The sequence below is a fragment of the Acomys russatus genome, chromosome 20, assembly GCF_903995435.1.
Source record: "Acomys russatus chromosome 20, mAcoRus1.1, whole genome shotgun sequence".
NCBI classification, from domain to species: Eukaryota; Metazoa; Chordata; class Mammalia; order Rodentia; family Muridae; genus Acomys; species Acomys russatus.
The window spans coordinates 47,554,824-47,578,598 of NC_067156.1; the positions used below are offsets into that span (position 1 = coordinate 47,554,824).

Below are 23,775 nucleotides of genomic sequence, written 5' to 3' on the forward strand. Positions count from 1 at the left end.
GCCTGTGCCCCTGAAACCCACGTTGCCCCCCTCTCCATACTTGCTGGCCCCTCTTTCTTGTTTCTTCTCACTTCTCCCTCTGCTGTCTGGGGCCTGGTCCCTCTGCTCTCTGCAGTCCCCCCTCCTCTTCCGCTATCTGACTGCCTCATGAGGGTCTCACCTCCAGAGACTGCCTTACTCTGGGCTCCGCACCCACCTACCCAGGAGGTGCGAGGTCCTGAATGGTCTGGGTGGCCATTCAGTGTGTGCTGGTGGCTGCACAGCTTCCCTTAGAATGGCTCTGGGCTGCCTGGGACTGCATGGGGGAGAATCTGGGCTGGGTATCTCAGGCCAGAATTGGGTTTTCCCCCTCTGCCCCATTGCCTTTTTCCACCTGAGGGCCTCTTAGGTGCCTCAGGTGGGATGTGGACTTGGTGATAATTTCCAAGATTTCAGTTCTGGAAACATACAAAAGAGCAAACTTTCTTTCTGATCTAACCATTCTCCCATCTCATAGTGTGTGCTTGAGGACTGTGGCCACGTGCTGTGTAATGGTGCCTGGTTAGTGACCGACTTCATATGCAGTGGTGATTCACAAAGACAACAGTGGAACGGGGAAGCTCCCAGTGCCTAGCAGTTTTACTGTACCTTTCCCCAACTTTTTTTTGGACATAGAATCTCACCATGCAGCCCAAGCCAGCTTCAAACACTTTATCTTCCTGGTCCAGCCTCTAGAGGCCTGGAGTTACAAGTGTGTGCTACTACACCAGGCCCTTGATGTAATTACACATGCTTAGATTTGTTTAGGAGCCTGGTGTGGTGGCGCACGCCTTTAATCCCAGCACTTGGGAGGCAGAGGCAGGAGGATCGATGTGAGTTCAAGGCCAGCCTGGTCTACAAAGTAACTCCAGGACAGCCAAGGCTACACAGAGACCCTGTCTCAAAAAACCAAAAAATAAAAAATAAAATAAAAATAGATTTGTTTAGGTACAGAGTATTTACCATGTATTCCAGATACCTACTGTATTTGGTATAATAACACGCTGTGTAGATTTGGAGCCTAGGACCACTAGAGATATCTTGTGGTCTAAGGTGCCTACATAATGAACAATTTACAAGGTGCCTATAAAGTGACATAATTTATGTAGGCATAAAGATGCCTACATAAAGACATAATCACTTCACGACACATTTCTCAGAATGTGTCCCAGCTATTAAGAAGCTCCTGACTATACATAGCTATTTGGTTATTAGACAAAAATCAATGCTTTTCAAAATGAACTCTTTGGACCCAAATATCCTGGGGAGGTTCCTCTGGCAAGCAGATGGAGTTGAGAGGACTATAAAGGGGAAAATACAGTTTTCAGGGTCCTGGGATTCCTGAGGCTATTTCAACCTCAACAACTCCATGCCAGAGTCATCATGGTGGGTCAAAGGATAGGGTGGGTTACTGACAGCTGGGGCGGTGTGGTTGGTTCAAGTCTCGGGGACTGCGCTTCCTTCTCGCTCTCCTCCTTAGCTGGCTGTGAGGATAGCTGAGCTAACACACACTAAGAGTGTGAAAAGTGCTCATGAACGCAGGAGGCCATTGAACTGGGAATATCTTTCCTGTTTTGTGTGTCAGACTTTGTTTTCTCTTAAAAACAAAGCACATTTTTGGAAACCTCAGATGAAATATTAACAGACACGTCACAGAACTAAGACATGTGCTGTGATGGACTCTGGTCTGCTGTCCTTAAGCCAACTTTTGCTCCCAACTTGAAATGGGTGCAAGAGGGATGTGCTACCTGGGGGCTGCAGGCCTAAAGTGGCTGCGACCCTCCTCCACCCAGAGTGTGTAGTTGCTGAGTTGGAGTACCCTGCTCTGCCTGGCTTTTGTATTGGCCCTGGCAGGCTGTTGAAGAACTCACATTGCGCCTGGCAAACTGTTGAAGAGCTGTGAGGTTTGGGACCAGGAGTGGTCCACACTGGGCCAACGATAATGCTGAAACTCGCAATCTATCTGCTCTTGGACAGAGGCACTGGCCAAGGTTAAGAATTGCTCATAGCAGGGTACTCTGGTAGTCATCAGGGTGTTTTCCAGAGAGCACAGCTGGGCAAAATGTCCCTGTTTCCTTCAGGGTAAAACACATCCTAAGTGACTTCTCTGGTTGGTCTAGATTTGGATGAGTAGACATGCAAAGGTTGTCCCTGGCCCAGCAACCCCTTGTTAACTCAGCCTTTATCCTTTTCCAGACATGGAGGAGAAACGAGTAATTGGGGTCTGGCCTGGGACTTGGGGAACTTGGCTGGTTAGACCTTGGTCTTCCATGGAGTGGAGAGGGCAAAGGGGGTGAGGACAGTGATGGTTATACACTCAAATCCTCAAGTCAAAAAGCCACAGGTTGAGTTGGAGCCTCACGGTTCCTTCTTCCCAGGGCTTGGTCCTGGTCCTGCCATGTCTACCAGGAGAGTACAGAGTTGTTCACAAAGGCTGGTGAGCTGGTCTCACCAGAGAGGCTCCTGGGAGCTTCATTATACAAACATATACCTAGCTTAAGGGGGAATCCTTGCTCTTTATACAATTGTGTGTTGAGAGACAAACTGGTCCACGTGGAGTTTGACTGGAGAGGCTGTGCAGCCTCTGTTCTGTCACTGAGGGGAGGGCTGCTAGGCTTGATTGACAGGTGCTCACTCTCATACTTCTTGAGCCTTTACAGGCTTTTCAGGGCCAAGACTGACTATAATTCCACTCTGCAACTTTGGCTGACCTTAGAGCCAGTTTCCATATGTGGTTCTAGGAGAAGCAACTGTACTTTTGCCCCCTTTCAACCCAACTCTCAAGGGCCGGTCAGGCGGCATGACCATCACCCTCATTTGTCATTCTAGGATATAGAACCTCTGTCCCCAAGAAGGAGTGTCCAGCACTAGCCTCCTTTAGGCCTTGGTTTCCGTAGGAAGATTCATGGCCCCCACCCCTTACCCCACTCACTGCCCTGTTGATGTCCCATCCGTGGCGTTGTTAACCTCTTCCCTATGTCCCATCCTGTCACTGTACGTCCGAATCTGATGCAGTCTCTGCCCTGTGTTCCCTCTTCATGTCCCACCTGGAACCTTCTGGCTCGTGGGCCTCCTCGAGTTTCTGCTGACAGCTGAGCTGTACGGGCCTGTCCTGCTTCCCCACATGCTGTCTGGCCAAGCTGCAGCTATGGAGGGAGGCTAGCATAGAGGAGAGGAGAGGTGAGGACAGGACAGGACAGGACAGGACAGGACAGGACAGGAGAAAGAGGAAGAGAGGAGAGGACAGGACAGGAGAGGACTTCTGGCTGTGCCTCAGTTCTCTTTCACCATAAAGGATCTGAATAACACAGTTGCTGAGGAGCCATGAACACAAACGAGACTGCCAAGGAGCCCCCAGGGCCACCTTGAGTATATTCTTGAAAGTGGACATGACCAGGTCCCACCAAGAAAGACTTAATCAAATTCCTCAGAGAGGACCTACTCTTCTGTCCAGGGCTCAGGGACAGAGCGCTTGCCTGGCATACATAAGGCCTTGGGGTTCACAAAGAACAAAAACAAAAGAAGAACCCCCCTAAGAGACAGTGGGCCTAGGACTGGGGTCTGTTTAGCAGAAAAGCACGGGAAATCTGGGGCTCATCTTTCTTAGCACCCTGATGTCCCCTAAAAGGAGCAGACAGCCAACACCTAAGAGCCAAGGCTAGCTTCCTTATCAGAGTGAGGCATGGCAGATGGTCCTAGTCAAAGGCAGACTTGGTTTTGAACTTGGATGTTAAGTTGGTAGAGCCAGATACAGGCATTTGAGGACCCAGAACATGTCAGGCTAGATGTTGCTGATCAGAAAGGACCATACAGGATGGCCCCGAGGCCGTCCTTCCTCCTAACCTCCCTGCTGTTTTCACGCTGTGTCTTTTCCTGTTCCATCTCTTCTCCTTGTTTTTCCAGAAAAGAAAGTCCAGTTCCAGCGTTCAGTTAATGGTGAGTGTCTGCCGTCTCCCAAACACGGGTAAATGCTGGGCCTTGGACCCTTGCTCCCTCGCTCCTGCCTCCTTCCTGCAGGCTGCACAGGAACCCGGGGCGGGGAGAGAGTGCTCAGGGCATGGGTGGTACGTGTGCATTGTGTGACAATATGTGTGTTGTGTGTGTGTGTTGTTTGCGTGTTTCTGTTGACACCTACAATTCCATGGCCCAGACCAGTAGGCCAGCCGCAGATCTAAGAACTTCCTGTACTCCAAAGGTAGATTTGAACCAAGTCCTGTCCTTGGCTTCTTGCTTCTCCCACTCCTCTGCTCAATAGCTCATGTCAGGGCTTGGTTTGTGCCACTTGCTGCTAGGGTGGGGCTCAGTTTGGCCAAAGCAGCAGACGTCATGGAGGCCCCTTGAGCTTGCATAGGCCACTCCATCAGGGGAGCCATAGCCCTGCTTCTGTCTAGAGTGTCAAGGGTGACACCGGTGGCCCGTGTCCCTCTTCTTTTGGTTCCATGGCAGTCTCGGTTGTGCAGTTGGCTTTCCTTCCCTCTGGAAAGCCCACCCTGTCTCACACTGGACCCAGCCTCTCCCTCTCTCTCTCTTTCTCTTCTTTTCCTGCCAGTGTGTGTATTTCTCCCCCATTCTGTGGCTCCCGTGGTGTCTTTCTGCTCTTCTGCACCCCTTCTCTGCCCCCATGAGCAGAAAGGACCCGGGGAGCTCATCTCAACCCTCCCAGAGAGGCCAGGGATCGCTTCATGCCGGCTTAGCTGGGTTCCCTCAGGCTGGAGGGTCTGGCAGGGTTTGTATGAAGCAGCTGGTCAGCAGAGAGGCCACAGAGCCCAGCGAATCACCAGGCAGCCAGGTCGCCAACCTGACCCAACCCCTCCTGCTGCCAGGCCCTCCTCACCGCCTGTTTTCTTCTCTTTGGCAGGAATCTTCTGAGAGTACCAATACCACCATTGAGGATGAAGACACCAAAGGTAGGGAGGCCTGGCCTGCTGAGCAGACTTCTTACTGTTGTTTCTACCCACCACGTCAGAGGCCTGGATTTGGCTCATGTTAATCAGGACATATTATGGGCGTGGCTACACAGAAGAAATTCTCTTAACTTTAGTTTATGGGCTTATTTCACTATCAGAGAAAAAAATTAACATATTTAAGCCATAGCTACATGATACTTAGTAACATGAACTTTCCTTTTGAAATAAGTCATTTTAGGTTTCTTAATATAATATACAATGTATTTAGACCATATTCACCTCTCATTCTTCCCCCTAAGTCCTCTCAGACCCACCTCTACTCTATAGGCCTCCAACTTTGTGTTCTTTTTAAAAATAACCCAACTGAGATTTTTGTGTGTGAATGTATTACCTGTATTTTTAATTAATCTATTTACTTGGCATCTCCGATTGCAGCTTCCCCTTCCTTCCCTCTTCCTAGTCCCTCCCTCTCATCTCACTTTCCCAACATCCTCCCACCCTCCCTTTCTTCTCAGAAAAGGCTCAGAAAGGCAGAGGCCTCCCATGGGCATCAGCTGCCTTTGTATATCAAGTTGTAGTAGGACTAGGTGCATCTTCTGCTATTGTGTCTAGGCAAGGCAGCCCAGCTAAGGGACAGGGATCCAGAGGCAGCCCACAGAGTCAGATACAGCTCTTGCTTCTGCTCTTAGGAGTCCCACAAGAAGACCAAGCTGCACAATTGTTATATATATGCCAAGGGTCTAGGTCCATCCTAGACCTGTTTGGCGGTTCAGTCTCTGTGGACCCCTATGTGCCCAGCTTAGTTGATTCTGAATGTTTTCTTGTGGTGTCCTTGAGCTCTCTGGCTTGCTCTTTTTCCTTTTTCTTTCTTTCTTTTTTTTTAATTTTTAAAGTTACATATACATTTATATTATTACACATATATACAATAAACTACCTACAGCAAGAAGAACGACGAAACAATCAGGAACTATATATATATATATATATTATATTATATTATATTATATTCGTAGTGTTTTGGCTATTTTTGTATTTGGCAGCCTTAAAGAAAACATCTTGCCTGTCTTGGTGAGTCTAAAATTCCTGAATGTAAATCAATATCTATCATATCTCATCATTATCAACTTAAAACATTTAGCTAGACCTAAAAAGCGTCTTAAACCCTAGACAACTAAGCTTAATTATAAAACTAAACCATCTGCTCTTCAACCCCATCAGAGACTTTTCATTTTTAAGACATGAAGCAATAGAATAAAGAAATAGAGAACAATAATCCAGGAATTCCAGTCAGCTAGAGTGAAGTCAAAACCAAAGACGAAACTAAAGACGCAGGGGTTTTGTGGCCCATAGCCTAATTGTTTTCAGAGGTGCCCAGGTCAGCCAGCTGGAGTGGCACATCTGCCGCCTTCATGCGTGAGGTGCCAAGGCAGGAGCACAGGCTGAGGTCAGCACCCTGAAAACTGGACTCACAATAAAACCTACCAGCTGGATAAGGGAGCAGAGAGCTCTGTGTGGACAGGGGTCTCAAGAAAGGAAATAGCAAGAAGAGCCATCTTCAGTTCATAGATACTTGTTAACCCCGGGGCTCCACCTGGACCAGTGTGCAGGTGTGTCTAACCTGCAGCCTGCTGGCCACTTGTGGTCAAGGGTAGCTGTGAACACAGCCCAACACAGAATCACAAACTCACTTTGAACACAACAACCTTAAAAGATTTATCTATTTATTTTGGTTTTTTTGAAACAGGGTTTCTCTGTGTAGCCTTGGCTGTCCTGGACACACTTTGTAGACCAGGCTGGCCTTGAACTCACGGAGAACTCGCAGAGGTCTCCCCGAGTGCTAGGATTAAAGGCTTGTGCCATCACGCCCAGCTAAAAATTCATTAATTGTAATTTTATGTGTATGAATATTTTGCTTACATGTATAAGTGTACTAAGTGCATGCCTGGTGCCCTCAGAGGCCAGAGGCAGGCACTGGATTCTCTGGAAATGGAGTGATGGTTGTAGGCAGCCATGTGGGTGCTGGGAACTGAACCAGTGTCTTCTGCCTACACTCATAACTGCTGAGTGATCCTAAAGTGTGAGAGGTTCTTTTTTTTTTTTACATTAAAAAAAAAATCTTTGTGACCGTATTGCATAGTTCTGTTCATGAACATTGCTGATGATAATGTTGTTTCACAGTGTGAAAAAATTGGATTTAGAGCAGTGGTTCTCAACCTTCCTAATACTGTGGCCGTTTAATACAGTTCTCATGCTGTGGTGACCTCCAACCATAAAATTATCCCATTGCTACTTTGTAGCTGTAATTTTATTGCTACTGTTATGAACTGTAGTGTAAATAGCTGATACATGACCTCAGAGAGGTCACAACCCAGAGGTTGAAAACCGTTGACCTAGAGGCTTTCTACAGTAAACAGTTCACTTTGCCATGGACCCTCTTCTGCAGCCAAGAATGCAGGATGTAGAGTTTGGGGAAACTGGCTCAAAGTGGGGTTGAGGTCTGAACCCAGACAGTCTGCATCTGGACCCTGCCGAGCAGTGTCCTGAAGGCCTTGGGAAGGTATTCTGGGAAGGAGCCATGTGCCGATTCTGTACAGGAAATACAGATCCTTAATGGCTAGCAGAGTCCTTACCTCTCACATTTCCCAAGTCAGGGAGACTAGAGCACTCAGCAGGCGGCATGCGGGGGAAGGAGCCAGATGCCTTGAGTTGGGGGAGGGTGTGTTGAAATATGGAAAAAATGTCACGTGGTTTGTTGGTTGGTAGGTTCTTTGGTTTTTTTGGTTTTTTTTTTTTGTTGTTGTTGTTGTTGTTGTTTTTTGTTTTTTGGCCTGGAGTTTTGATATTTTGTTGTGAAAAAAATATACAGTGGGGCTAGGCTTATGACTTGGTGGTAGATGGGCTTTGGGATTCTGAGGCAGCTAGATTCTATTCTTGGCCTTTAGGGCAGATAGAAACTATGGATGTGTTAGGCACCATATTCCACTGTCTGGGTGACCTTTGTCAGCCAATGTAACCTCTCTTGAGTTCCTGTTTCCTTGGTAATAACCAGGTTTTGATAACAGTACCGACCTCTGAGATTTCAGTGCAGATGAAATGACAGCTCATGTATGGTGCATGCACAGCATTTGGCGTGTGATGATTGTTTAGAGAAATCTTCATTTCTTTTTCATTCAAACTGGAGTTCGTGGTTGAATGACAGTGAGCCCCATGACATTTTCTTGGAGTGTCAATTTGATTCCAAGACTATTTTAAGACAAATATTTATATGTTAAACAGACAGAATATTTGGAGTAGAATACAAAATATGTGTGCACTAGTAATGTAAAATAGGAGCTGTCAAAGACCTATTCCACCTGGATGGTGACTTCGGGCTGTGCCCCGAGGCCCCACATTTGCCAACAGCCTCCTCTACTTTAAGGGATCCACAGGACAATTTGTCTCAGATTTTAATTTACTTCTTCCTGTTTTATAGAGGGAGGAAAGGCCCACACGGGTTATGATATTAGTTATTTTTCCCGTTAGTGTGGCAACAACAACAACAAAAAAGTAAAAAGCAATTTAAGGAAGAGTTTGTTTTGGCCTGTAGTTTGAGAGCACCGTCCATCACGGTAGGCAGTCATGGCTGGAGGCGCATGAGGCTCATGAGGCAGCTGAGGACATTGCATTTGTAGACAGGAAACAATAGTCGGGAAACAGAGCCGAGTGCCTGTGCTCAGCTCAGTTTCCTTTTCAGTTAGGCCATGGGGTGATGCCACCCACATTCAGAGAGAACCTTCCCTATTCAGGCTAATCTTTGTGGAAACATCTTCAGAGACACACTCAAGGGGGTGTCTCTGTGATAATTCTAAATCCTGTCCATTTGACGGTCAAGATTAACTGTCATAGGTACCAGCTGAAGACCTGGGACCTTGCTTCCTGCCTCAGTTCCCCTCATTTGAAAAGGGCCCAGTGGCCAAGTGGAAGGGGCTCCCTATGAGGGCAGAGAAGAACTCATACTTGCCCCAACTCAGAGGACATTCCCCCAGTGCTATGCTATTTTCTGGCATTCACTTGTTAAGCCTTCTTACTGAGCTTGGTGGACTCTGACCCAGTGTTACAGTTCTCTGGAAATGGTATTCCCCAGAGCAACAGTCCCTGGGGGGAAGGAAGGGGCATGCATTAGTTGTTCGGAGCTCCTCTGGTTTTACACAGGGCCTTGTTCTCTGAGCTGTGCCGGGCTCTGCTGGGCTCCCTCCCCAGGCCCTTGCCTCTGTTCTCTCTCCAAGCTGAAGAGCTTCCCCGAAAGCTGGGTAAACACTAGGAAATACTAGTCAGGAGTGCAGGCCCCAGCTGAGCCTCAGCCTGTTGTCTCATCTTAAGAAAGTTTCTCTCTCTCTCTCTCTCTCTCTCTCTCTCTCTCTCTCTCTCTCTCTCTCTCCCTTCCTCCTTCCCTTCTTCCCTCCCTTCTTCCCTCCCTCCTTCCCTCTTTCTTTCTTCTTTCATTTTGTTGTTTGAGACAGGGTTTCTCTGTGTAGCCCTGGCTGTCCTGGAACTCTCTCTGTAGACCAGGCTGGCCTCAAACTCAAAGAGATCCACTTGCCTCTGCATCCCAAATGCTTGAATTAAAGTCATGCACCATCACAGCCCAGCCAAGAGATTTTCTTCATCTCTCTGGGGCCTCAGTTTCCCTGTCTGTAATGGAATCTTCCAGACGGTCTGGGTGAGGAGGCTAGCCAGAGGTATGCAGTGGGCTGCTGGAAAGCTGCTTGCACAGCGATGTGAACTGCTGGAGTCCTGGGAAGGCCCCTATCAAAGAGGCCTTCAGGTCCACCAAGCACCAGTCTCCAGCCAGGTCTTCCGTCCCAGAGACCATAGGGAGATTCTTGTTCCAGTAGCTTTGACTTTGGGAAAACTGGGTATCCTGGTGTCTGAACGCATAGCCAAGCCAGCCACTACCTAGCACTAAATTCACGGAGGTTCAATGTTCAGTGTGACTCCAGACCATTGGAGTCCAATTCTACCATTGGAGACTGCGTAGCCCACTCAGTGTGACCAGACAGGTTAGGGGGCTTTGAAGACAGGTGCAAACGTGCAGTAGCTCTGGAAAGCCACTGAGAAGAGAAGCCTGGTCAGGAGAGGACAGAGCCTGGGGAGCCGGTGCTCACTTGGAGGCCCCAGGAAGCAGAGAGAGGGGGGCTCCTACATGGAGGAGCTTTAGGAAGTAGGCTTCAGCCTGGAAAGCCCCAAGCACAGGAGGCACACTTAGTCAGTTTTGTCTAACAAAGAAGTGGCTGCCACAGCCCACAACTCCAGTAGGACTGTGTCCTGTGACTCTGACTCAGGAAGCATGTGGCCTGGCCTGAGCCTTGAGGCAGAGGGACTTGAACAAGCTTCTGCTTCCTAGTTTAACAAATGGTAGGTATGGCAGCTGTCTCTCAGTGACCGCCAGGCCTTGCCCCGAATGCTTGATCTCAGCTGCTATTGCTCACATGATGAGTTGATATTGGGAGCTTGGAACCCCAGATCTCAGGGAAGGCTGAATGGGACCCATTCTTTCTCCTGACCAAGATAATCCTAAAAATGTAAGTACCATTGATATCTCCCCTATCCATATGGGGAAACTGAGGCCCAGGGCAGTCCCTTGCAGCTATGAGGTGACAGAACAGGAATGCAAGCCTAGGGAGTTTGGCTCCAAAACCCAGGACCTGGACCACTTTCCCACATTCCCTGTGATGGCAGCAAGAAGCAGCAGAAAGATGCTGGAGGGGCCCAGGGCACATGCAAACGCTATGGCTCAGCTTCCACAACCTGCCAGGAGCATGGGAGGAGGGGCTTGTTCTTCGTTGTCCGCTCTGATCCCACATGGGAGTGGCTAGTCTGTAGTCCCTGCTGGCAAAGCCCAGATGTCCCTTGACTAGTCTTTACTTTTGCATAGGACTGACCAGGAGTCTGGGTTCTAGAGCACCTAGGAACACAGGTGTTCAGGTACTTGGGCAATTCCAGAGACTGCAAAGATGACAGCCCAGACTGGTTTGGAGCCATCTGCTCATTCATTCATCCACTCTGCTTGTGTGGCTTCTGCCCTAGTGGGCCCCGGAAAAAGAAACAATCACACCCCACTCCACGCCCCGCTGCAGCATCCATGATGAATTACACTCAGGGTCTGAATGACACCTTCCCAGTACGGGAGATTCCTACAGGAGTCAGGGTGAGCTGGCTGAGTGTGATGTGGCACCTCCATTGCCGGGTCATTATTCCCTCTGCCAAGCATGCACCACATGCCAAGGGCTATGCCAGGTATAGATTTGGGGAGAGAACAGCTGTGATGTGGGGGTGAAGTCCCTGGCCACAGCTATGGACACTCACTTGCTTGCTCCATACTGCAGCCTGCAGGGCTATGCCAGCTGCAGATTTCAATGAAGCCCTGGCTCCACCCTCCATTAGCAGGCATTGAACTTTAGAGATAGGTCATGGGTGCCAAGCAGCTGAGTAGGGTTAGTGTTATGAAAATGTGGCGAGCGAACATGTGGGCAGAAGCACCGGGGTCCCCGTGGAGGAGGCTTTAGGCTGTGAGTCAGATGGCAGCATATGTTTCATGTCCTTGGGTAAACTGTGACCCTCACTGGGCCTCAGTTTCCTCAGTAGCTCAGAGAGAAAGAACTTAGGGTTTCTGACCTGCAGTTGTTTTTCCAGCCTGGATGCTTTCAGAGTCCATTTCCCCTGGGTCTGAGAGACACTGAGCCCCACTGAGCCCACGTCCTGGACAGTGTGGCCTCTGTCTCAGCACTGAGTGGCCAGGACAGAAGTTCTGCCCTGGACTAGCTAAGGCAGCTCGCCTACCTGCCGGAGGTCTGTGAGGAGCAGACAAGACAAGCTTAGGTGGGGGCTGCAGGCAACGGCAGTGCTTGTCACCCGCCACGGGCCAGGCTCGGGGTCACTATATGCTCATCACATCAGTCCACCCTCAGGTCAGCTCTGGGAGGAGGACACTTGTCTCCATCGGACAACCCAGTCAGCCCTGTGGCCCTCGGCCCCACAGCTCATAAGGGGTAGAATTTGGATGAAGACCTGTCTGCAATTCAAACCCTTCTTTGTGCTACTGTCTAGCTGAGTGACCCTCATCCCACGGGCTGTGACTCCAGCCATTGCACATCTAATAAGGAGGCCGGCCTCTAGGTCTCTACCGGAAGTTTTTTTGTTTTTGTTTGTTTTTTTTCCTCCGAGGCAGATGGGGGGAAAGCAGTTGACCCTAGCCGGTTCTATACAACTCTGTCTGAATCTTAGAGTCCCCCAAATTGAGCGAAAACTACCCAGACAGTAAGGGTAACCGCAAAGACTTTCCCCATTGCCCCATGTTTGCCCATGGGAGAACCCCTGGTTTGTGATAGTCAGTGATCAAGCCACGTGTGACACTGCCATTGGTTCACATGGCAAACCTAGGTGGATGGCCGAGACACCTATTTTGGAGTTTAAAATCTGGGTTCAAACAAGACCCGGAGACTGAATGTTCACCATGGTGTTTGGAGGCCGAGGCTGCCAGCTGAGACAATGCCTTCACTTTTTGTAGCTCTGGGAACCACATCACACCCACTGAGCCTCGGTCTCTCCTGTGAAATGGGGCCAATGATCCCTCTCTCCCCTAGGGACAACAAAAGGATGGGTGAGATCATCTGTGCACAGTGTCAGGTCCCCTGCAGAGCCTGCCTGGCACGGACTTGGGACTTGGAAGCTGGTTCTTGGTCCCTTATGACTATCACTGTTGTTGTTATTTGTGTCCCCTCCTACCTTACAGTGCGCAAACAGGAAATCATAAAAGTGACAGAGCAGCTGATTGAAGCCATAAGCAATGGAGACTTTGAGTCCTACACGTGAGTCAGCCAGGCTTCTGCATGTTCTGCCTGGATTGGGTTCAGGGGTGCTAACCATGGGCTTCTGAGCCCTACTCACTCTCTGCATGAGCAGCAAATGAGATGGAGGTCCTGTCTTTTCCGTTCTGCACTCGGCCCGGTGTTCACGTCACTTCCTGTTCCTCTTTCTGCCAGCCTGATTCTAGGAAGAGCTCTAAGTAAAGCTGCCTTGCTTCTCCCCAAGAAAGAAGGGTGGTCTGTATGTACCCTAGCATGGGAAGGAGGGAATGGAGGCAAGCCCCTCTCCATCCTGCCCAGTGGGTCTCAGTCTTTGCCCTGGGTCTACGCAGGTCTTTGACCTCAGCTGATCAGGAACAGGAAGGTGTGCACCTTGAGTGAGCAAGAGTGAGCGGAGTGGAACTTGAACCCCTCTGGGGAGTAAGACAGTCTTAAACAGAATAGCCTCTGCGCACACGCCTGGTGGTGGCCATGTGCATAAGCTGGGCTTCGGCACCCTCTAGTGGTCACCACACCCTTGCTGGTCTGATCCCAAAGCAGGTCTTCAGCTGACCCAAAGAGAATGGATGTTCTGGGTTGCAGGCCTTATCATTTTAACCAGGGCTGACCAGGTCTGGACCTGACAGTCCCACACATGCCTTCCAACCAAGACAGCGTGACCCTTGCCTGTGGGGTTAATGGGAGATGGGAAAAGCTTGGCTGGCATGATCTCAGGCTGCCCGAAGCTGCAACATGCATTCTAATCATGGGAACTGAATTCAGTCATTGGAAAGTCAATGGCTTTCTTGGAAGAATAAGGTACTTGAGAGGCATATGCGTACACCCAGAATCCCACATACTATATGTGTGCTTTGTTCATGCACTTGTAACATATGCACACAGTTATAAATATGTGCACGAGTATGCACGGGCGTGTGCACCAGAGTGTAAGAGAGTGTTGCATCAAAGCATGGGAGAAGACTCTCCACTAGTATTTTGGATGGCCCTGGAGGAGCTAAGTCAGGATGTATCAGTTCGGTGACTCTGAGAAGCCATAGCCAGGGAACAAAGAGCTAGTGACATGGCCTTCCTGGCTGCCATGGGGGAAACATTTCCCCTCTGTAATGTTACAGGCTATGGCGATATTCGCATCCCGCTACAGGCTTTGAAACTTACCATGGCCTTGGGGCCTGTGCTGACCTGGAATCTTAGAGAAGGTAGCCTTCAAGTCCTTCAAGGATGCAGAGACCCCAGACAACCCTTTAAGGAAGTCCATAGCAGGGGTGCACTTGAGGTACCTTCATGGGCTTTGTCCATCTCAGGCAAGGCTGGGCCTGATGTCTTCTTCTGAGAGTTCCAGTTCTAGCGTGACACGGAAGCGTAGCCTGTGTGGGGACATTTCCTGTCCCTGGGTTCCCTGCTCTGGTCGCTAGGGTTTATTGTACCACAAAAGGTCCTCTAAGTATGTAAGTGGTGAGGCCACTTGTGTCCTATCCTACCTAGCAGTCACCTCATAAGACAGACACCTGGAAGGGACAGTCAGCTGAAAACACACAAAAAGCTTCTTTTTGCTGAGGGCTCCCCTGTCACATCCTCTGCTTCGTCTCAGATGTCACTTTCTTAGAAATTCATTTTTTTATGCGGATGGGTGTTTTGCCTGCATGTTTGTCTGTGTACCACCTACGTGCCTGGTGCCTGTAGAGGCCAGAAGAGGACCTGGGGTTACAGGTGGTTGTGAGCCACCATTGAATCTAGGTCCTCTGGAAGAGCAACCAGTGCTCTTAGCTGCTGAGCCATCTCTCCAGCCCCCCGCCCCCCATCATCTTCTCTAAGGCTCTTTTTCCTCATTTAAAGCACAGGAAAATGTCAGGGTTTCCAGCCACAGGGTGCTTTTGCTCAAATTAGTGAAAAATGCACCTTCCTGTATGTACATGCTTAGCTTGGGGACTTCAAGGGACAAATTAGGAAAAGCCTCTTTGGGTCACTGCCTGAAGTGGGGTACAGTGTAAAGAATAAGCTTGGCATGGTAGCGCACACCTTTAATCCCAGCACTCAGAAGGCAGACGCAGGTGGATCTCTGTGAGTTCGAGGCCAGCCTGGTCTACAAGTGAGTCCAGGATAGCCAAGGTGGACACAGAGAAACCTTGTCTCAGGAAAAAAAAAAAAAAAAAAAAAGACAAACCAAAAAAGCAAAACCAAAAAACAACAAAAAAGAATAAGAGCAGGCTGTACAGACTGACACTTTACCTGCTAGCAGTACTCTCTCTCCAGAAGTAAATACATGCTGGGGACCATCTCATAGCAGAACCAGGGCCTAGATGTGGTCTTCCTGGATGCAGCCAGCACCCACCAGTCCCACTCCACGCTTGACAGTGTGTAAACTCCTCCTTTGGGGATCCCCTGAGGAAGGTGTGGTCATTCCCGTTTACCAGCCCACCCTCCAAGTGGGCAACGAGAAGCCACCTTCTCAGGCCCCCTTTTTTCTCTGGGTTCCTTTCCTCAGGAAGATGTGTGACCCTGGAATGACAGCCTTCGAACCCGAGGCCCTGGGGAACCTGGTCGAGGGCCTGGACTTTCATCGATTCTATTTTGAAAACCGTGAGCAATCCCTTCTCTCTGGGGTGCCTGTTGTCTGCTCTCCTTCCATGTCCTGCTGGCTGGCACAGCAGGGTGACGGGCAGGGCCTCAGGGGCGGCTCAGGAGCCAGTGAAGAGGAAGATCCCATGTGGACAGGGGTTGGTACCTGCTTGGTTCCCTCTCCATTGAGTGCCGGCTGGATTATCAGCTGTCCTTCCTGTGGCTGAGGATGGGGTGACGCAGGGGTGGGTTCCCAGAGACCAAGGACATGTGACAAGTCTCCCTAGCCTGTTCTTGCCCTTTATCCTGGGAGAGTTTTGAGAGGGGTCTTGGTTCCCATTTATATACAGGAGCCTTCACTAACTCACACTGCTATCTATAGCCATCTGGGTGCTTTGGGTCACCCCAGATGCCCAGTTGGTGACATGATGGCTCCTGGGTTATGCTACATATGAACGTATAGGTAGGGAGAGCCAGGGATTTCACACTGCTGTGCCCTACCTGTTTGTCTAGGTCTCTGTCCTGTATGTCTGTCCTTCCTGGGCCTCTCCTCTGCAGGAGAGATCTCAGTAGTTTTGCAATCAGGGTGGGCAGGGTGCTGAGGCTGAGCCTGGGCCAATGAGCTTTCTGCTTGTCTGTGTCTTACCCAGGCCAGGGGCCAGACAGGGACCAAGCTAAGGTTAGGATATGGAGGAAGGACCTCAGAGGCAGTATATCCAGTCTCCCCTCAAATGACAGGCACATACCACACGATTTTAAGGAACCATACATTGGTTCCAACAGCAAGGATGCCCTTCCTGGTTAATTCTTATTGAGTGCCCAAGCAGAGAAAGGCTCAGCTCACTTCTCCGACACTTCCCAATTTCCCCCTTTTTTAAAGGGTGTCAAGGTCTCAGATGCTTCAAAGGCAAGAGCAGGAGGGCAATAACGACCTAACTGTTCTGCCTTTCTTGGGCTCACTGTTCCCTGTTTATTCTGTGCTACCGATCTTCCACTAAGGATTGTGCTTGAATGTTTTCTTTAGAATAATCACATTAGGGCTGGAGAGATGGCTCAGAGATTAGGAGTGTGTACTACCCTTTCAGAAGAACCGGGTTCTGTTCCCACCACCCAGTTCACGGCACAACTGCCTGTAACCCTAGCTCCAGAAGGTTCGACATCCTCTTCTGGCTTCTGTTGCACTGATGTGTATGTACTTCCCCCGGCCCCCAACAAGCACACAGACACATACCAATAAAATCTTAAAAACAAATCAAATAAACATATTATGAAGCTAACCAGGAAAACCGTCTCATGAAATAAGCACAGACGGTGCTCACATATGGCTTAAAAAACAAAGCACACAGGTGCTACTGCAGTGGCTCCCAGTGAAGCCTAGTCCCGTCATTCAGAAGATGTTTCCACTGTGGCCAAGAGAGGGGAAGCGACTTGTCCAAGAGAAGCTGCAAAGCAACCTGTAGTCCTAGCTTTGTGTGACCTTCCTTCATTGAGAGGGCCCATTCTGTCAGCGTAGCAGCAGCCCACCACCTCCACCCAGCCCCCGGCTTGCACCCATCTGTATTTATGGAGTACAGAGATTCCAAGAGTTTCCTCTTAAAAAAAAAAAAAAAAAGCAGTTAGGGACTTAAATCGTTTAAGCTACGTTTTCTTAAATATGGGGACTGAATTCTACTGAGAGAGAAAGCTGGACCCTGCTGGTAGTTCCTCACTGACAGGATCGCCGTGGTGGTCACTTTACCTCTGTCCTCTGGGGGTGCTGTTTCCCTGCTGCTGTTCTCCGCTCAACTCAGCAGATACAGGGGCCACCAAGGGTCCAAAGGCAGAAAGAGGCTCCTGTTTCTGGCTAGCTTCATGCAGCAGGCATTGTCTCAGCCCTGGCTCCTAGGCTCTAGGCTTTACCCCTGTTGCTTCTAAGGAGGACTTGCAGGAGTGTGGCCCAGTATAGCGTATTCCTCCTGCAGAGCTACCTCCCACTGCCTACTCTTTTCTGCCTAGCACATGGGCCTGCCTCCCACTTTGTCCACGAGAAGGATAACCCTGGAAGCCACTCAGTAACACCATGTTATGTCAGAGACCCTGAGATCCCAACCATGACCAACAATGACGAAGCCTGTCTCTCCCCGCCACCCCACCCCCACCCCCGCCCCACTACCACTGCTACACTGTTTGTCCCTTCTGGACTGGATTGGGACTTTACCTGGGTCGTCCAAATCCACACACTGTGAGCTTGACTTCTGCATTTCCCCCCAGAACCATGTCATATGGTGGCTTTAGATTCAATTTCCATACCTATTAATGGACATGTCCCCTCCAGCCTCGTGCATGACACATTCCCTCTGGCCTCATGCATCATATTTAGGGACATTTAGGAAAGTCTCATGCACTTTGGATAAGGGAAGCTCGGTGACCTTTAGCCTCTAAGGCTACGCTAAAGACCTACATTCTCTGTGTCTGAGAACTCTGAATTCTGAGCCTGTTATTCTGTTTATCTGATACTGACTGTGGAAGACCTGGGCACACACTAATTACAATACTAGAGGGTGGGTGCCATTAGGTGCCCTCTTCAATCTAGAAGGGGTGGGGCGGGGCGGAAAGACAGTTTACAGTTTTCAGGAGATCTGCAGCTTACACATTTTATTAGAGAATAGAACCAGAGGGTGAGGATGGGGAAAAGTACTGGTCATACGGGATCTCAGACTGGGGTGTCTTGGGTCCTGTTGGAGACTCCACATTTGAGGCTAGCTGTCCACGCGTTTGTGAGCAGGATTTGGCTACACTAGGGGAAGACACAGGGTTCCTGTTAGAGTGAGAACCTGATGACCTCTGTCTGCCCCTGGGTCACTGCCATTATGTGCCTTTGTTTCACGACTTGGTGAACAACTTGATGAACATCTTGATGAGTTTCTAGAATGCTATGGTGGTGTTGAAAATGGAGGTGGGAACCAGTTCTAGGCACTCTGGTTAGTTGTCATGGCAACCAGATTGCCCCTATGTCTCTCTAGTCCTAGAAAGCTCCATGACCTCACTTCATGCTGACCAGGGCAACCCCCACCCCCCCAAACTGAAGGCTCTGCATTTCCATTCCCCCCCCCATTTCTAGAATTGAATAGGCCTGCAATACAGTTGATAAACACAAGATGGGATGTGTCTAGATTACAGACATTTCACGTGGTCCACAAGCTGTGTTACATTTGAATAACATAACAGAAGTTAAAAGCGAAGGATTTTCATATGAAAATCCAGAGAGATTTCCAGATTCTCTGTCTTTCTAGACAAGGTTTCTCTGTGTAGCCCTGGCTTTCCTGGAACTCGCTCTGTAAACCAGGCTGGCCTTGAACTCACAGAGACCCACCTGCCCCTGCCTCCTAAGCACTGGAACTAAAGATGTGTGTCACCACCCCCAGCTTCTATCAAGCATACTTAGACCCAGCTTAGCTTCTACCAGCTAAGTGCTAGCCTAGTCCTGATGGAAATGTGTTCAAGAAAAATCAACTGCACCTGGCTCAGTAAATTGTCTAGAATCATGCTTTTGTATGCACAAGACACTGATTCTAAAATTCTGCTCCCCCCGCCCCAAGTTTGGGCAATTTGTCTCGTCTGAAGTCCATTGTTCCTTATCTGGGATGCGCTATCCTGTTACCTAGGTTACATAGCAGTTCTGCCTTGACTCTCAGGTAGCTGATCCCTGCCCCAGATATTCCTCTGCTGCAAACGAGCCAGGCAGAGGTGTCTCCCTTAAAAGGGAAGCTGGAAGCTAAGAGAGGAATGAGGCAGGAGGTCCCCCCCCACCCCCCGATAGCATCTCCTCAGTTCCTCCTGTCCCTGCCTCCAGTGTGGTCCCGGAACAGCAAGCCCGTGCACACCACCATCCTGAACCCTCACATCCACCTGATGGGTGACGAGTCAGCCTGCATCGCCTACATCCGCATCACGCAGTACCTAGATGCAGGTGGCATCCCCCGCACGGCCCAGTCAGAGGAGACCCGTGTCTGGCACCGCAGGGATGGCAAATGGCAGATCGTCCACTTCCACAGATCTGGGGCACCCTCCGTCCTGCCCCAGTAAGAATCCTTTCTTCCTGCACCTTTGGGGGGAATTAAGGGTGTTGACCTGGTGGTGGTGGGGCATGCCCAGGGGGAGCGGGCCCCTCCGAATCGCTACAGAGAGGGTGAGAAGGCTCCAGCAAGGAGAGTCTGGGTCTGCGGATCCTGGGGGAGAGCTGGGTGGAAACCCTAGGAGGCAGCATTGATCATGTCTAAGGTGATGGGTTTACTGTGTCTTACAGTTGAAGGACCAGGCCAGGGTCCCTGCATTGTCACATCGCAGAGATCCACCCTTTGTCCATGGAATGTGGCTGCTGCTTCTCTCTTGGATTTTGCTGGAATTCTCCCTGTCATGTCACCCTACCATTATCAACTCTGTACTTGCCTCACGAAAGTCCTCTTCTTCACAAAAGTCACCATGACATCAAAGCAAACGGCCAGCTCTCCTCGGTTCCACCTCTCACTCTCTTCCTGCCAGTGGGGACCTTCATCAGGCTTGGGTACCCAGAGTGCTGGCCCCAGGAACCCCCAGCCCCTACCCACTGCTGTTGGCTTGGCCTAGTTTCAGCTATAGGTGAGGAGGCCCCCAACTGGGCATTCATCAGAAGTGAAGAAGAGGAGGGCAAGTTACAACAAGGGTCCCTCTCTTTTGGGGTCCCCAGGGAAGCACAGAAGAGTCCCTCAACCTCCAAGCCAACTCCTTATGGGAGAGAGTGAGAGAGGAGCCCATGCAAGGAACTGCTGCTCTCAACAGCGTCCCTGCTGCGCTGGCCTTGTGTTTGACCAAACCATCCACCATGGGGGGAAGGGTGTGGGCTCTACAGGTCAGGCGCCCCACTTACTGCCTCGGGCCTCCTGTGCCATTTGTCTCCAGTGTTGATCTGCCCATTCTACCCTCCAACATCCTTGGAGAATTCCAGCCTCATCTGTCTGAGAAGAGATCTGATGGTGTTTCAGGGGCAAAGCAAGCAACATTTAGGTATCACTTCTACTTGGACGCATGCCTTTTTACAGCCAAACTTCTGTGTATTTCGTAAATGGACTTTGCGTTAACGGATTATTTATGTAATAACTAGACCTCTCAAGTTATTGTAAAGAAGAGTTGGATTGGGTTGGGAAGTGGGGTAGGGGGAAGTTTTTACTCCGTTCCAGTGTTTTTTTTTGCAGGGGAGGGGCGCAGGGAGTCCTTTCTGAGATGGCCTCACCCCTCAGGGAGCACCGCTTCCTTCCATTCTGGTCCCCAAAGTCAGCTGACAAGGTTTTTTTCCAGGGCTGGCATGGCCAACATACAGTGAGTCAGGGTCTGGAGGCGGTTAGGACGGGAACATCCAGACTGGGCATCCCTGGAACCGGACTCCTCACCACCATACTCCCAGGAACTCTTTTCCCATTTCTTTGTGCCATCTCTCCCACCCCAGCCCCACTACCTTCTGAGCACATATGCTCATTTCCTCTCTTAACTTGGCCAAAACAGAGCACCAGAAACTTATTTTCCTACTTCATGCTGAACTTGGGCTGGCATGTGTTTTATTGTGCTTGCCTGCCCGCCCCCCCCCCCCCCACTACCCTCGCCTTCTCTTTCTCTTCCTCCCCCTCCCTCTTCCTGGAATTGGCTCTGATACGGAATGCTGTGTCTCATCCACGGGGATCTCCTGTCTGCACTGTTTTCTTTGCATGACTTTATATGCAGTAAGTATATTGAAAAAAACAAAAAAACAAAAAACAAAAACTTAAAAAAGAAAAACACTCAGCAAAATCAAATGACAAGTTTTGGACAAAAAAAAAAAATTATAACATTCGAGGTTATATTCTCACTGTCCAACTTGGCATTGACGTAGCTGCCTCTCTGTGCTTTTTTGGTCTCGGTGTGGCTGTGTTTTGCCAGCATGAGACACTGTCCCTTCTGGAGGATTCTAGGGGAGGAAGAGCCATGCGCCCAGGGGTTTGGAGACCGCTTTTGTCCTCTCAGCTTTTCTGAGAGTTGACTGGAGCAGAAGTGGAAAGCATTGTAACCCAGAACCAGAGAGTTCTGCTGTTCCCCTCCCCCCACATAGTGAGCTGACTGTGTGCTGGGCTCTTAAACTCTGCTGCCCGGGGACAAGCACAGGGCAGAAGCGTGACTCTACTGTCTAAGCCACTCCACTATAGTCCTCTGCCCTTGGTAGAGAGAGAGAGAGACTGCTGCCCAGGCCCAAGGATGGGCCCTTGCTGTGCCCCAGAACCAGGCTTCTTCATAAGGCTCAGCAAACCCAACCATCCCCAGCCAAAGGTAAAGGAGGGTGTGGCCTTTACCAGGGGATGCTGTAATTACCAAGCAAGATGGAAGCTTTTCTTCAAGCCTCCGTTTCTCCATCGATGTCCCTAACCAGAATAATGGAGGGTCAACCAAGAAGATGACACGAAGCCCACTCCACCTATGAGAACTTGCTGGGTTTGTCACTGGCTGGCCTTCTTATGCACCAGACCTGGCTAGTCCCCGTCCTTTTCACTGCCTGCCCCCATCACTTTCCTCTTTGGTGCCTGTCTGTTGCTGAACAGCAACGGACTGCAGGGGAAAGAAATATTTGGGGCCTTTGGTAGGCTTTGATTCCAAGCTCTGACCAGATCTGCTGTGGGACCTTGGGTGAGTCCTTTCCCCTCTTGGGGCCTTAGTTTCCCCAACCAGAAGACGCCTATGCCCTGCTTTTTGTTGGCTAAATGCCCCTGTCCACCATGTGCCTCTACACATGTGGAAGAAGTGGAGGCAGGTCCCTACCCCAGTCTGAGACAGCCCGCTCTGCAGAGGCCGCTCCTGTTGGTAGGCAGCCAACTAATGTAGCCCTTGGGACATTACAATGGCCCCAAGGTGGCAGGCAGGGGAACCAGCAGGAAAAAAAAAACCAAAACAAAACTGCCCAGAGCCCACCCTCACCAGCCAAGCTCCATGCTCCTCCCAAATTACCTTCTAGATGAAAAAATGAAAAAGAAAGAAAAAGCCAAGTCACATTTATATGAAAAGCATCTCCAGCCTTATGCGCCATAGCTCAAAATCGTGCCCCATGGCTGCCCCACCCCCTTCAAAGGGAGATCCTTTGGGGAATGTGTTTGCCAGGCTCCCAGTGCTGGTTTCTTTGTACTCATTTGTTTGGGGTTTTGTTTAGTTCTCTCTCTCTCTCTCTCTCTCTCTCTCTCTCTCTCTCTCTCTCTCTTTCTTTTTTAATATGTGGCTGTGAATTTGAATGACCACTGCTCAAACTTTCTGCTACTGGGGATGGGGGAGGGCGGGAGGGAGAAGAGGTGTCTGTTTCATTCTTGGTGTTTTCAGTGCAATAAATAGCTACAAATTTATGTGACTCTGTGTCTCTCTGAATTGGTCAGGGCACAGAACTCCAAGGCTGGTTCTTTTTTGTTGTTGTTTGCAAATGTCCCCTGTTGCAAAAATCAAAGTCCTGGTCTTCCTGTGAATCGGAATGATTTGGTTCCTGTGCTCAAGGCTGAGCCAGTCATGGGAGCGTCTGGACCAGATCCTTGCACCCTTAGGGCCAAGGATGGAGTCTGCTTCCCTTCAGGCATTTGGCATACCCTTAACAAGAATTGGGGCTTGGGGGTGGATTGCCACAAGCAGCCAAGAACTCAGGTCTCTCTGAGGGGCCTTCAGGTCAAGGTCAACTTGTCTTAGGGCCTCAGTTTCTCTTGGACAATGAGAAAGGGTCTCCAGAAGAGGCCCTCCCTACCCATTCTCTCCCTCCAGCATGGCCTCACGGACTAGCATGAAGCTTTAGAATCTCTGCAGAGCCATGTGATGTTGAACTAAGGGGAGGAGAGGCCTCCAGCCTACAGTTGTGTGTGTGAGTCTGGTGGCTGGCGAGGAGCATTGGGCCCGGGCAGCAAGATCCCAGTGAGAGAGTACCACGGGCTGCTGCAGGGAGTTTTTCTCTGTGGCCACACCACTTGCCTTCAGCCTAGCAGGGCCAATGTGACAGTGCTCCAGTGTTGGCCCCCTCTGGCCACAAGTAGAGACCAGCAAATTCATCTGGCTTGCTTGAGACTGTCCCAGATGTTGACGTGAGATTTTTTTGGTGCTATATCTAGGACAGTCAATTGGGCGGTGGTGGCACACTCCTTTAATCCCAGCACTCAAGAGGCAGAGGCAGATGGATCTCTGAGTTTAAGGCTAACCTGGCTTACAGAGTGAGTTCCAGGACAGGCAGGGCTACGTGGAGAAACCCTGTCTCCAAAAACAAAAACAAAACCCAAACAAGCTAGGCATGGTGACACACGCCTTTAATCCCAGCACTCGGGAGGCAGAGGCAGGGGGTTCGCTGTGAGTTCGAGGCCAGCCTGGTCTACAAAGTGAGTCCAGGATGGTCAAGGCAACACAGAGAAACCCTGTCTCGAAAAACCAAAACCAAACAAACAAACAAA

At 50.0% G+C, this 23,775-nt stretch overlaps 1 protein-coding gene across 5 annotated transcripts in view; it reads left to right on the forward strand.

The window, feature by feature from the left end:
* Camk2a (calcium/calmodulin dependent protein kinase II alpha) overlaps window positions 1-20,511 on the forward strand; it is a 62,892-nt gene extending 42,381 nt beyond the window's left edge. The window contains exons 13-18 of one of the 5 annotated variants that reach the window (XM_051163367.1): window positions 3,922-3,954; window positions 4,877-4,925; window positions 12,700-12,775; window positions 15,255-15,349; window positions 19,161-19,389; window positions 19,614-20,511. In XM_051163367.1, the coding sequence (XP_051019324.1) occupies window positions 3,922-3,954; window positions 4,877-4,925; window positions 12,700-12,775; window positions 15,255-15,349; window positions 19,161-19,389; window positions 19,614-19,617 (486 nt within the window). In that variant the 3' untranslated portion in view covers window positions 19,618-20,511. Of the gene's footprint in view, window positions 1-3,921; window positions 3,955-4,876; window positions 4,926-12,699; window positions 12,776-15,254; window positions 15,350-19,160; window positions 19,394-19,613 lie in introns of those variants that run through there. The other 4 variants (XM_051163369.1, XM_051163368.1, XM_051163370.1 and 1 more) reach the window with 4 other exon arrangements.
* The last annotated feature ends 3,264 nt before the right edge of the window (window positions 20,512-23,775 follow it).